This window comes from Oryctolagus cuniculus, chromosome 21 (genome assembly GCF_051225735.1).
Source record: "Oryctolagus cuniculus isolate XC-2025 breed Fujian yellow rabbit chromosome 21, ASM5122573v1, whole genome shotgun sequence".
Classification (NCBI taxonomy): Eukaryota; Metazoa; Chordata; class Mammalia; order Lagomorpha; family Leporidae; genus Oryctolagus; species Oryctolagus cuniculus.
The window spans coordinates 5958439-5971653 of record NC_142887.1 but is presented as its reverse complement, the minus strand read 5'-3'; the positions used below and the strand labels follow the sequence as shown (position 1 = coordinate 5971653).

Here is a 13215-nt window from a genome sequence, read left to right as displayed (position 1 = left end):
AGCCCTACTGAAGCCCTGGCTCGAGTCCTGCCCACCCATCTCCCCACTTAATGCACCTGGGAAAAGCAGCAGCAAGTGGCCCAAGTCCGTGGGCCCCTGCCACCCACATGGAAGACTGGGATGGCTTCAGCCTGGCTCAACCCCAGCCACTGAGGCCACCTGGGAAGTGGACCAGGGGACGGAAGATCTCATTCCATTGCCCTCTCTCCCTCACCTCTCCCTGTCACTCTTTCAGATAAATACTTTAAAAAAAAATTAACGTAAAGGGATCTGTCACCATGAATTAATTTTCTCCATGACTATCTTATTTTCCCTTTTCTAAAATTCTGGTGTTGGGGGCCGGCGCTGTGGCGTAGTGGACGAAGCCATGGTCTGCGGCACTGGCATCCCACTTGGGCTCCGGCTGGAGTCCTGGCTGCCCCACTTCTGACCCAGTTCAGTGCTGATGCACCTGGGAAAGCAGAGGACGGCCCAGGTGCTTGGGCCTCTGCATCTGCATAGAAGACCTGAAGAAGCTCCTGGCTCCTGGCTTCAGATTGGCCCAGCTCCGGCCACTTCAGCCACTTGGGGAGTCAATCAGTGGATAGAAGATCTGTCTGTCTCTCCTACCACGCTCCTAAAACTCTGCTTTTCAAATAAATAAACAGCTCTTTTAAAAAAATTTAAGGGGAAGCACTGTGGCACAGAGGGTAAAGCCACCACCTGCAGTGCTGGCATCCCATATGGTTCAAGTCCCGGCTGCTCCACTTCCAATCTAGCTCTCTGCTATTGCCTGGGAACTCAGTGGAGGACGGCCCAAGTCCTTGGGCCCCTGCGCCCACACAGGAGACCCAGCTGAAGCTCTGAGCTCTGGCTTCCGTCTGGTCCAGCCCTGGCCATTGAGGCCATCGGCAGAGTGAACCAGTGGCAAGAAGACTCTCTCTCTCTCTCTCTCTCTCTCTGCCTCTTAAACAACTCTGCCTTTCAAATAAATCTTTTTAAAAAAATTTTTAAATAAAAATTCTGGGTTTTAACATCACTTTCACTTCAGGGTTAAGGAAGTAAAGAAATCCCTCCAAAAGAGGGGTTAAGGAAGTAAAGAAATCCCTCCAAAAGAGGGGTGCAAGCAGAGAAGGCCAGCACTGCCCTGTCCAGGACGGCCAGGCCCTGGGCCCGACGCTCCTGCCTGTCGTCAGCAGCACGTTCCGGTGCCCCAGAGCACAGTGGGCGATGCGTCCACCATCACAGCCTGTCCGTGGTGAGGGCCCGCAGGAGGGCCGCCGAAGCTTCAAACAGGAACCGTGAGACGGACGTTAAAGACCCCAACCTGAGCAGAGCATGCCGTGTGCCTGTGTTCACATTCCGCCCCGAACCCCAGAGCTCATACAGCTGCAGTTAACCCAGAAATTTCTCACAGGGAAAACCCTAAGAGAGAACTCAGAAGTAGGGAGGATGAGGACACAGACCCTGGGGCCAGGGGCAGGGCAGACACCTCTAAGAACCTGACACCGGACAGTGAACTGAGCCAGGGTCGGAGACGCGGCCTCGTCGTTGGTGACGAGCAGCAAGAATTCGGCAGGTTTCCTTAATACACGGGGCTGACATCTGAACAGCAGTCAGAAAACAACGCTCAAAATCACCTGAATTAGTCTGCGTTAGTTTACGTAATAATAGACACAGGGAAGAGTAATTTTCTTAGAACAATTTATTAACGGATATGCAATAAAGTAAGTTCCCAAAATCTTTCCAGAAATGACAAAGTAGAAAGCAAGGATTTCTTTTTTGCTTCTCTGGGAAGTTTTTAAATGTAAACACGAAATATTTGAGGAAACAATAAAAAAGTAACAAATAAATCTGTAAATATATTGCTAAAAATCTGATTTCAAATTGGTACATGAGGCTTCAACATAGAAACATGTCAGCTACAAGTGACAGCAGTATCTACACATAAATCAAGAAGCATTTCTGTGACTTCAGCAGTGAAACACAGGTGCAGGACCACCTCAAGTCTACGAAGAAGCCCGTGAAGGGTGTGACGAGCCTGAACTTGAAGACACGGAGGGACGTGAATGGGACGACCCAACCAGCGCAGAAGCCGCTACCCGGGACATAATCGTGTGGACAGCAACACAAGCATGATCTGTAAACATCTGACACGTCTAGGCAGGCACAAGCAGTGAGCACTCCCCACCTGCCGGCCGGGTCAGAGCCGGGTTCCCCCCACGGTGAGCCCGGGGCCACGTGCCTGAGGCCACCGATGCCAGGCACACATACACTGGGACGTGTGAGGCAGGACGAGTGGGGACCACAGCTTCTGGCCTGTTCACTGAGCGCTCACTCTCTCTGGAATCAACCACACGGCGCTGAGCTCCAGCCGGAGGACGCTGCGGTACAGTGACCCACGGGAGCGAGAGGACTCGGCTACCTCCTGGGCGCCTCTCATGTGGTCACTGACAGCCTCACCAGTTCCTCTTTTCACAGATGCCCACCGTACAAGTCTGAGAACAAGCCCTGCGCTTACGCTGAAACATTAACAAGCAATCAAGGTCTGACTCTGGATTCCCGTAACTCTGGGATCACCTTCCTCCCTCCAGCCACATACGAGGCTCCCACCAAGGGCATCCGAGGGATGTGTACAGAGCGTAGGCCTGGGAGAACACTCCATGTCTACAACAACCTTCTGGAGCCGAGAGCGCACGCACTCTCATCGGCCGCGCTCCTGAGCGCAGCATCATTGACTCCCACAGGGCAGCACAGCCTGTCATCATGAACAAAGAAGAGGCCATGTCTTTCCAGAGCAGTAACTGGGTGTTTATTAGCGCGGGTGGTGGGACAGAGACACGGAGCTAAATACAAGCATCCGGAGCTTTCTGGGGCACCTGTGAGTCAGCACCAACAGAGGCACCTGCAGGAGCTCTGAGGCCGTGCAGCCAGTGCTCCTGCGACGACGGCAAGTTGTAAACGGGCACCGATGGTGCTAGTGTCACGAAGCCTCCTACTTCATTCAGAAGGCAACATTTAGCATAGAAAATAGGGTAATGAAGACGTTAATATATTAAACATTTATAAATGCTCAAAATTACAGATATATTACAAAACAATTCTGTGATAATAAAAATTATTTCTGCGAACAAGACCTAAACACAAATTAAACACAGTACAAAAAATATCATTAGCACATATTAGCTGGGAGAGGCGGAAAAGAAAGCCTTAGACCAGAAATCTAACAGCTTCATAACATAAAGTACTCCTAATCAAACTTCACTTACATTTTTAACACTGAAATGTTTTTAAAAATTGAAATTTTCAATAATTCCTTATTTCAAGGCCACTGAGACAGGTTTCACATTGGTAGGCGTCCGCGGTGCGTGGCTCGGAGTCCAGGACACTGGGGCTCCCTCCGAGCACCCGCCTGCCCTGGGGCTTTCCTAACACCACGCCCTGCTGTGCTCCGCTGACACAGGAGCCCGTGTCAACGTCGCGGCGGCCGCGATGCCTTCACCAAGTGACAAGAAGTGGATTTTGTTGCTGATGTGGTCTGGTCTCCAGGGATAGACAGCTCTTGGGAATGGTTGCTAGGACAACGTTGTTGCTAGGATAATTCCAAGGATCACAAGCAAAATAATTACACAAATAATAATGAACATCATTTTCTGCAAGATAAAGAAAAACATTAATTTGCAATGTATCAAAGACATCAGCAACGCCATTTCCCAACAAAACCCTTCTGAGATTGTGGTGGTTTAAAAGACACGCCTGTCATCAGGAAGGGAAGGGAAGTCCGGAGCAATGCCCGCCATCCCAGTTACAAGTTCATGAACTGGGTCATTAAAACCACAGGGAGAGGTACCAGGTGGTTGCCATGTGTTTGTTAACAAAGACCTTCCCTCAATCTTAACAAAATTCCAGAACTGCTGATAACGGGTGTACTGTGTATCTTTTTAAAACTTCCGATCTGTTTCTCATTGGCTGAGAAAATTCGATTGCTCCATTTTCTTTACCTTTTGATGGGACGCACCTTAACTCAGCCTGCCAGCCGCACCCATGGCCCAGAAGCAGGGCGCATGACAGCTTGGCTTTATTTCTAATGAACAAGGTCCCCACACTACGGATGGGAAGCGCCTCCTCAGGAAACCTTGCTGAGGGAGAAGGGAAGGGAGGCGAGGATGAAAGGCACAAGCGCTTTGTAAAAGCAGAGACGCCTCGTTCTCACAGCCACAGGGACCGCAGGAACCCCAGCCACCCCACGAACCCGCAGCCGAGAGCTCAGCGGGCTGTGGAGTGACACCCAGGCCCAGACACCCAGATCTCAGAATGTGGGGGAGTCGTGGTGGGATACCCCTGCCTTCACACGCTGCACCTATTGATGGGGTCTGCATTTCCCGGACAGCCCCAACCACTTCTTCACCCTCCCGGACTCCACAGGGAAGTCCGCACCTTTCTGGAGACATCTTTCTGCCTGGTCTACAGACCTTCCTTCCATCGACCTCCCCCTCCCTTGTATCTCGACAGCCGCCTGTCCGGCTCAGCAGGCTGACCGGAGCCTCCGTGCAGAGCCGACCTGCATCGGACACAGGCCCTGACTGCACCTGTGTGTCCTTGCCACGTGCAGCTCTCGGACGGCTGGGAGGCCCTGGCATTTACGGTGCAGGAGTTCAGCTGTCTTTCCTGCACCCTCAGTACCCTGTGTCTAAAGAGCCATTCCAGCTCCAGCTGACAGACAGATGCATGGACTTCTCTCTCAGCAGAGAGAACCTTGAGAGTCAACACGGTCTTGGGTTCCAGTCATGACTCACTGACCACGGACCAGTGTCTCAGCCTGTCTCCCTACACGTGCAATGGGGCACACACTCGTGCTGCAGGGTTCTGCGGGTTAGGACTGTCTCTTCCAGGCGGCCTTGCACCCTGCCCATCCTCCAGGGCAGGCAGGTACAGCACCAGACTGCAAGTAGGCACTAAACAAGTATCTACTGAAAATGAGAGAATGAATCAACTTTTAAAGCATAATTACAGGGGCCAGCGCTGTGGCGTAGTGGGTAAAGCTGCCACCTGCAGTGCCGGCATCCCATATGGGCACTGGTTCAAGTCCCGGCTGCTCCACTTCCCATCCAGTTCTCTACTGTGGCCTGGGAAAGCAGTGGTTGATGGCCCAAGTCCTTGGGCCCCTGCACCCGTGTGGAAGACCCGGAAGAAGTCTTGGCTCCTGGCTTCAGATCGGCACAGCTCCAGCTGTTGTGGCCAATTGGAGAGTGAACCAGCAGATGGAGACCTCTCTCTCTCTCTCTCTCTGCCTCTCCTTTCTCTCTGTATAACTCTGACTTTCAAATGAATAAATAAATAAATCTTTTTTTTAAAAAAAAATGCGTAATTACAGCCAACAGCCTCCACTCCCTGTACAGAACAGGAGGCGTGCACTTTGGCCTGTTTCTCTTCCATGGAGAAGCACCTGTGTTTACTCTTCTTGACAGGCAGTAGGGTGAACCCCCAGCCAGGCCCAGGGCAGAAGGCATGTCTACTCCCCATGGGTCAGACCAAGAGGAACCTTCCAAACTAAAAACTCTAATTTTATCCTTACTGTAACCACCTTGAACTAATCGTGTTTATGGTTATTGGGAAAATAAAGAAAATACATACTTAAAGAAGAATTATAAAAGGTACTGAAAAATACCACAACGGTAGTGAAGAGAAATCACATCCGATTTTTCAGCAGAGCTAAGCAGAAAGCATGAAGGAAGACAGACTCTGCCAGTGAAGACAGGACTCTGGGTGCCCTTCACCCTCTACAGAAGGGACTGCCAGTGAAGACAGGACTCTGGGCGCCCTTCACCCTCTACAGAAGGGACTGCCAATGAAGACAGGACTCTGGGCGCCCTTCACCCTCTACAGAAGGGACTGCCAGTGAAGACAGGACTCTGGGCGCCCTTCACCCTCTACAGAAGGGACAGGACAGCCTCCCCGCCCAGAGCTTCCTGCCGCCATCGGTGTTCAATGGGAACTGCAAAAGCTGCTCATCTACTAACCGGGCAGTAAGTGTCACAGGCACTCCCACTGAAGAATCCATCTGAGAGACGAACAGCAGGGACCAGCACTGAGGCACAGCGGGTTAAGCTGCTGTTGTGTTACCAGCACCCCACATCAGAGTGCCAGTTTGAGTCCCAGCTACTCCACTCCCACTTCAGCTCCCTCCTAATGCACCTGGGAAATCACAGGATGCTAGCCCAAGTACCTGGGACCCTAAACACCTATGTACCAAACCTGGAGCTCCCGGCTCCTGGCTTTGGCCTGGCCCAGCCCTGGTTGTTGCATCATTTGGGGAGTGAACCAGCAGATGGAAGATCGATTGACATCTGTCTTTCCCCTGTCCCCCATCAAATAAATAAATCTTAAAAAAAAATAATTGAGGGGCCGGCGCTGTGGCACAGCTGGTTAACACCCTGGCCTAAAGCGCCAGCATCCCATATGGGTGTCGGTTTGAGTCCCAGCTGCTCCTCTTCCCATCCAGCTCTCTGCTGTGGCCTGGGAAAGCAGTAGGGGGTGACCCAAGTCCTTGGGCCCCTGCACCCACGTGGGAGACCAGGAAGAAGCTCCTGGCTCCTGGCTTTGGATTGGCGCAGCTCCAGCCATTGCAGCCAATAGGGGAATGAACCATCGGATGGAAGACCTCTCTCTCTCTGCCTCTCCTTCTATCTGTGTAATGAATAAATCTTTTGAAAAAAATTGAACAGCAGGAGTGAAATTCAACCATATAAGTGATTTCTTTCTGTTATATCTTATTTTAATAAAAAATACCCAGTGACTACCAGTCTGCAGCCACCTGCACAACATCTAAGGGGCTCAGCAGGGACCACCCGCTGCACACCTGGGGGACTGCACACATTCTCATCAGCGATGACACCAACACAGAAATACTGGATGCGCAGACTTAACACACCAGACAGCATTCTAAGAGTTAACGCCAGTAGGATGCTCTACATGCTTAAGAAAACGTGAGGGAAAACACAAAGCTGAGCTAGTGTGTGGCACAGAGGGTTAAGCCACCATCTTGTCACAGGCATCACGCATGAGTGCCAGTCCAAACACAGGCAGCTCCACTTCCGATTCAGCTCCCTGCTAATGTGCTTGGGAAAGCAGGGAAGACGGCCCACGTGCTTGGGCCCCTGCGCCCACGTGGGAGACCCACTTAAGGGTTCCAGGCTCGTGGCTCCTGGCTTCAGCCTGACTCAGCCCTGGCTATTATTTGGGAAGTGAACCAGTGGATGAAAGGTCTCCGTCTCTCCCTCTCTCTCTGTAACAATAAATCCTTCTGAAAAAATGCAAAGTCAATTCAAGTTTGGGAAAAGGTGACACACGATGAACAAAAACAATGATATTTTAATAAACTGAGTTTCTTTTACATTCAGAATCTTGTTAAGAATCAACAGGCATGTCAACTAAATAAACATGGTTTTCATTTTAATAAGGATATTATAATATAAAGATTTGTTTAGTTGAAAGGCAGAGTTACACAAAGGGGGGGGATTTCTATATCACGGGTTTACTCCCCAGATGGCCACAATGATGGGGGCTGGGCCAGGCCAAAGCCAGGAACCCAGAGCACTATGCAGTTCCACAACATGGTGCAGGAGCCCAGGAACTTGGACCGTCTTCCACTGCGTTCTCGGGCATATTAGCAGAGAGCTGGATCCAAAGTGGAGCAGCCAGCTGGGAGACAGTGTGGAGATCCCTCAGAAATCTGAATGTAGATCTACCATATGACCCCGCCACCCACCCCGGGCACCTACCCCAGGGAAATGACATCAGCACATGAAAGAGCTGTCTGCACCTCCATTGTTTACTGCAGCTCCATTCACATTAACTGAGACACGGAATCAACCCAAATGCCCGTCAGCGGAAGACTGGATAAAGAAATTATGAAACATGTACACCACATAGCAATAAAAAAACGAAATCCGGTAATTTGTAACAAAATGGATGAAACTGGAAAATATCATACTTAGCAAAGTCAGTCAGTCCCAAAGGGACAAATATCCTATGTTCTCCCTGATATGTTGCCTGTGATAATCAACAGAGCACCTAAAAGGCAATCTGTAGAAGTGAAATGGACACTGTGAGAAGCAATGACTCGAACAGCCCTTGTGTCTACTATTGAGGAACAGTTTTTTTTTTTTTCATACTATTTGTTGAACTCTTTACTTAACAGAGTTAATCATATGTGTATAAAGTTAATTGAAAATAGATCTTAGTGGGGCCGGAGCTGTGGCACAGCAGGTTAAAGCCCTGGCCTGAAGCGCCAGCATCCCATACGGGCGCTGGTTCAAGACCTGGCTGCTCCACTTCCTAACCAGCTCTCTGCTATGGCCTGGGAAAGCAGTGGCTGATGGCCCAAGTCCTTGGGTCCCTGCACCCACTTGGGAGACCTGGAAGAAGCTCCTGGCTCCTGGGGAGTGAACCATCAGATGGAAGACCTCTCTCTCTGCCTCTCCTTCTATATGTGTAACTCTGACTTTCAAATAATAAATAAAATAAATCTTTAAAAAAAAAAGAAAATAGATCTTAGTAAAAAATAATAGGAATAGGAGAGGGAGGAGGAAAAGGGATGGGGGAGTGGGTGGGAGGTGGATACAGTGGGAAGAACCACCATGTTCCTAAAGTTGTATTTATGAAATGTGTGAAGTTTGTATTCCTTAAATAAAAGGTTTCGGAGGCGGGGGGGGGGGGGACCAAGAAAATAAAGTGGAGCAGCAGAAACTCGAATTGGTACTCATATGGGATGCCAGCGCTGCAGGCAGTGGTCTAACCTGCTGCACCCAATGCTGGCCCCTGATGATATATTTTTAAAGAAAATCGATGTTGCCAAATAGAAAATTATACAAAAGATTTTAATTACAACCAATGCTTTATATAAGTTAATTTCAAAGCTACAGTTGAAGAGAAACAGTAAGATACTAAGTGCTGGCTCTAACTGACCAGCCCTCACCAGTGTGGGTGGTTCTGACCTCTGGGGAGGGCTGCTGTGTGGCCTGGGAAAGCAGTGGAAGATGACCCAAGGGTCTGGGCCCCTGCCCCCCACTTGGGAGACCTGGATGAAGCTCCTGGTTCCTGGATTCAGCCTGGCCCAGCCCTGGCCGACGTGGCCAACTGGGGCGTGACCCAGCAGACCGCTCTCTCTGTCTCTTTCTTTCTCTGTAGCTCTAACAAATAAATAAATTTAAAAATATTAAAAAATCAAATAAAAACCATGTAAGGCAGCAACTTTGGATTAAAAACAAATGGCCACATGGCCTGTGATCAAGCTCAGTAAGCAGAGCCGCTGACTGGAGACCAGAACCCAGCGTGCGGGGCAACAGGCTCAGGATTGCAACAGCCAGCAGGCAAGTGTTCACAATCTGAATAAATTAAGGTCGGGCAGGCGCAACTAGTGGCTAACAAGTGGATTAGTTGATTAGTTACTTACTGCCACCCTGGCAGAGAGCCATGCACAGTGATGTCATCCGCACCATCATTTGCCAACTGATAAACCAATAACTAGAGCAATTATGGCAACCAGAACCACTGACACAGCAACAATTATCCACTTTTTCTGTCAAAGAAAAGCAAGCTGGTTACATCATGGTTAATGTTGTATCACCGTATAAAAGACATTCTTCATTTAAAATAAAACGATCTGTCAGAACTTACTTTAAAGTCTAACTAACAGGACATCTGCTCGCTGCTGTCTGGGGGGCTCCCGTTCTCAGTGGTTTAACTGAAGGAGGCCGCTCACAATGCAGGCCTCACTGCTGGGGAGCACAGGGCCACAGCACGTGCACCAGACCCACTGCTAAGCGCTGCACCGGGTAGGCACACGGCCTGCTCCGTACACTCAGAGAGCAGTCAGCTACCAGGAGGACATTCCAGCCACACTGTGGGCCTCTCGGGCCACAGCTCCCCTGGGGAACAGCACAGGACACCAGCAGAGGGCGTGATCCACATCCAGCCAGAAGCGATTAGAGCAGTGCGGGGATGAGCGAAGCAAGCTGGCGGTCTTAGTTACCAGGATTCGTTAGAGTGACCTCCCCTGGCCAGGCCACAGTCGGGGGAATGTGCACCCCCAACAGCGGACAAAGCCGCAGCCCCTTCCCTCTTGTAAAAACCATGAACTTTAATCGATGTGTCCACAGGATGACACCTCTAGGTCGTGGAGAAAAGGAATGCAGCTGCCTTCTCTGAGAAATGTGCTTGGACCTTGCTAAGCACTTCACACCTTGTAGCTCAGCGCGGTGAGTATGCTGGGGTAACTCTTACACGTGGGACCACAAGACAGCATGAGAAGCCATGGCATCCACTTCTCACCGTGGACAAGCTCCGAGGCTGAGGCCGCAGCCCACGTACGGCTCCCCACAGTGCACGGGGCACAAGCAGCCCCGCTGTGCACGTGCCCTAGCTCTGCGCTGGCACCACTTCTGAAACATTCCCCTGGGGCTGGCGCTGTGGCACAGTGGGTAAAGCCGCTGCCTTCAGTGCCAGCATCCCACATGGGCGCTGGTTCTAGTCCCAGCTGCTCCACGTCCGATCCAGCTCTCTACTATGGCCTGGGAAAGCAGTGGTCCATGGCCCAAGTCCTTGGGCTCCCGCACCCACGTGGGAGACTCGAAGGAAGCTCCTGGCTCCGGACAGGCGCAGCTCCGACCGTTGTGGCCATCTGGGAGTGAACCAGCGGAAGGAAGACTCTCTCTCTCTCCCTCTCTGCCTCTCCTTCCCTCTCTGTGTAACTCTTTCAAGTAAATAAATAAATCTTTAAAAAAGAAAGAAACACCCCTGCCCTGAGCACTGAGCACTCAGCCTCTGAGGAAGGCACTGAAAACCCAGGTCACTCAGGGAGGTGGGAGCACAGCACCCAGCACCCAGACCACACAGGCGTCCTGCGTCACTGCTCCTCCACACGAGAAGACAGCAAAGGAGAGGGGCCGGCGCCACGGTGCAGCGTGTAAAGCTGCCGCCCACAGTGCTGGCACGCACCTCAGAGTGCGGTTCCAGGCCTGGCTGCTCTGCTTCCAACTCAGCGCCCTGCTAATATACCTGGGAACACAGCCCACGGCTCAGCCCTGCCACCCACGTTCCCGGCTCCTGGCTTCAGCGTGGCCCAGCCCTGGCCATCGCAGCCATCTGAGGAGTGAACCAGGGATAGATCTCTTTCTCCAGTTCTCCACCTCTCTCCATCACTCTCCTCTCAAACAAATAAATCTTAAAAAAAAAAAAAGTCAGAGGCAATAATAAAAGATCTAAACAAGTAGATTCACTTTTAAATTCTGGCCCCAGTAACAAAAAAAAAAAAAAAAAAAGAAAAAAGAAAAGAAAAGAAAAAAATGCACAAAGAGTCCTTTACCCTTGTGAAACCTCCCTTCCTCTGAGGACCCAAGCGGGTGCTAGGGTGGCGTGAGGCCACAGTCGCAGATCACTCTCTCCTCCAACCAGAGGGTTAGCAATCATCTGAATAAGCAGATGTGGAACCAACAATTTTTAGGAGACTTCCCATCTCATCAGTTTTGCAACTCCCTGCAAATAATGACCCAAGAAACAGAATTCAAAAATTCAATTCCATCCAACCTAGACGAGGAAAACGGCCCTGACTGGTTCGTGAAGGGTTCTGATTACCTGGAATACAAAACGGTCTATAGGCTACAGGACTCTGAAAGCTGTTAGCAAAAAGAACCATTTCAGTTTTAAAACAAACATCATTAAAGGAATTTTTATTTCTTGGAAAATGTTTCAGGAAGACTTACATTACTGCACTGAGGACTGAAATCAAATGAGAAGGAAAAGACACATTAACTTAATTTATTAATTTGATCAAATTTAATTAATGAGGCCCAAACTTACCCTTCTGGCTTTGCTGTGATATTTGATAGCTTTCTTAGTTTCTTCTTTAGCATGTTCTACATAGTCTGCAGCATTCATAACGTTTTTTTCTATGTTGTTGATCATGTCACCCTTAAAACAAAAAGTTTCAAACTTAGAAGATATTTCAAATGACTTTATATATCTTAAGACAGCCACATGACAATGTGTTCACACATGACGTGAGCATGTAAGGTGTATGAAGCTTTTCCACATTCCCAGCAAGGTGAAAGGTGAGAGCACTATGAAGGGGCAACACAAAGCAGCCAACATCCACCGACATTTCAGGAAGGACTGAAGGGACGGGCAACATCTGAGACGGCTTCCACTCGGAGCACAGCACAGATGAGCCAGGCGAAGGCACAGCAGGGGGCTTGGGTTACACCAAGAGTTACCACTGTGGACAAACATACATACAAAGGATGGCATCCTTTCTAGCAGGTGGAAAACGGCGACTTCTTTACAATAGCACTAAACTAAGTATAGCTTCTGTCTTGCACTAGGTTGGATAAATCAATGAACAAGAATGTAAATGGAGGTGAATCCAGCAAAATGTTAGGGAAGAAACACGTACCTGTCCTCTGGCCAGCAGCAGACGGGATCTGCAGCAGGGGCAGCACAGCATTGAAAAAGGAGGACACTCAGCTCACTCAAAGTTCAGACTCTCACTGACCAGCAAGTGACCACCTGCCGTGGGCCTCAGGCAGGTGCCCACGTGGCAGCACTGACTGCTCACAAAGCTAAGCACACAGCGGCTTTCTACCGAACAGGATGGTGAGAACTTCAGGTGCAGTGACATCCTTAGCAAGCACAGCCTCCTCCTCTGACTGTCTAACTGGTCTCCTCTGGACCACGTCCTGAAATAAGACACTTTGGGCACCTGGTGACCACGTCCTAGATCACAAATGCAGTCAGCAAGGAGTGAAGCTGAGCCACCCTGCCCCTGGGTGCACGTTAGCTTCTCTAGCAAATCCACGGTTCCTCGAAATAAACAGTGTCCAACAGGTCAGGAAGCGGGGACAGAGCCCCGAGGTGGCAGTCACAGGAACACTGTTCCACAGTCAGGAAGCGGGGACAGAGCCCCGAGGTGGCAGTCACAGGAACAGTGTTCCAGTCAGGAAGCGGGACAGAGCCCCGAGGTGGCAGTCACAGGAACAGTGTTCCACAGGTCAGGAAGCAGGACAGAGCCCCGAGGTGGCAGTCACAGGAACAGTGTTCCAGGTCAGGAAGCGGGACAGAGCCCCGAGGTGGCAGTCACAGGAACAGTGTTCCACAGTCAGGAAGAGGGGACAGAGCCCCGAGGTGGCAGTCACAGGGACAGTGTTCCACAGGTCAGGAAGCAGGACAGAGCCCCGAGGT

At 50.4% G+C, this 13215-nt stretch overlaps 1 protein-coding gene across 5 annotated transcripts in view; it reads right to left on the bottom strand.

Annotated features, from left to right (window-relative positions):
* Nucleotides 1-1669: 1669 nt before the first annotated feature.
* Nucleotides 1670-13215, bottom strand: part of STX2 (syntaxin 2) — a 45286-nt gene continuing 33740 nt past the window's right edge. For 2 of the 5 annotated variants that reach the window (XM_051837634.3, XM_051837638.3), the window contains 2 exons: nucleotides 11839-11949; nucleotides 1670-3632 (listed from right to left, as the gene is read on the bottom strand). In XM_051837634.3, the coding sequence (XP_051693594.1) occupies nucleotides 3555-3632; nucleotides 11839-11949 (189 nt within the window). In that variant the 3' untranslated portion in view covers nucleotides 1670-3554. Of the gene's footprint in view, nucleotides 3633-9433; nucleotides 9560-11356; nucleotides 11515-11838; nucleotides 11950-13215 lie in introns of those variants that run through there. The other 3 variants (XM_051837633.3, XM_089322864.1, XM_051837637.3) reach the window with 3 other exon arrangements.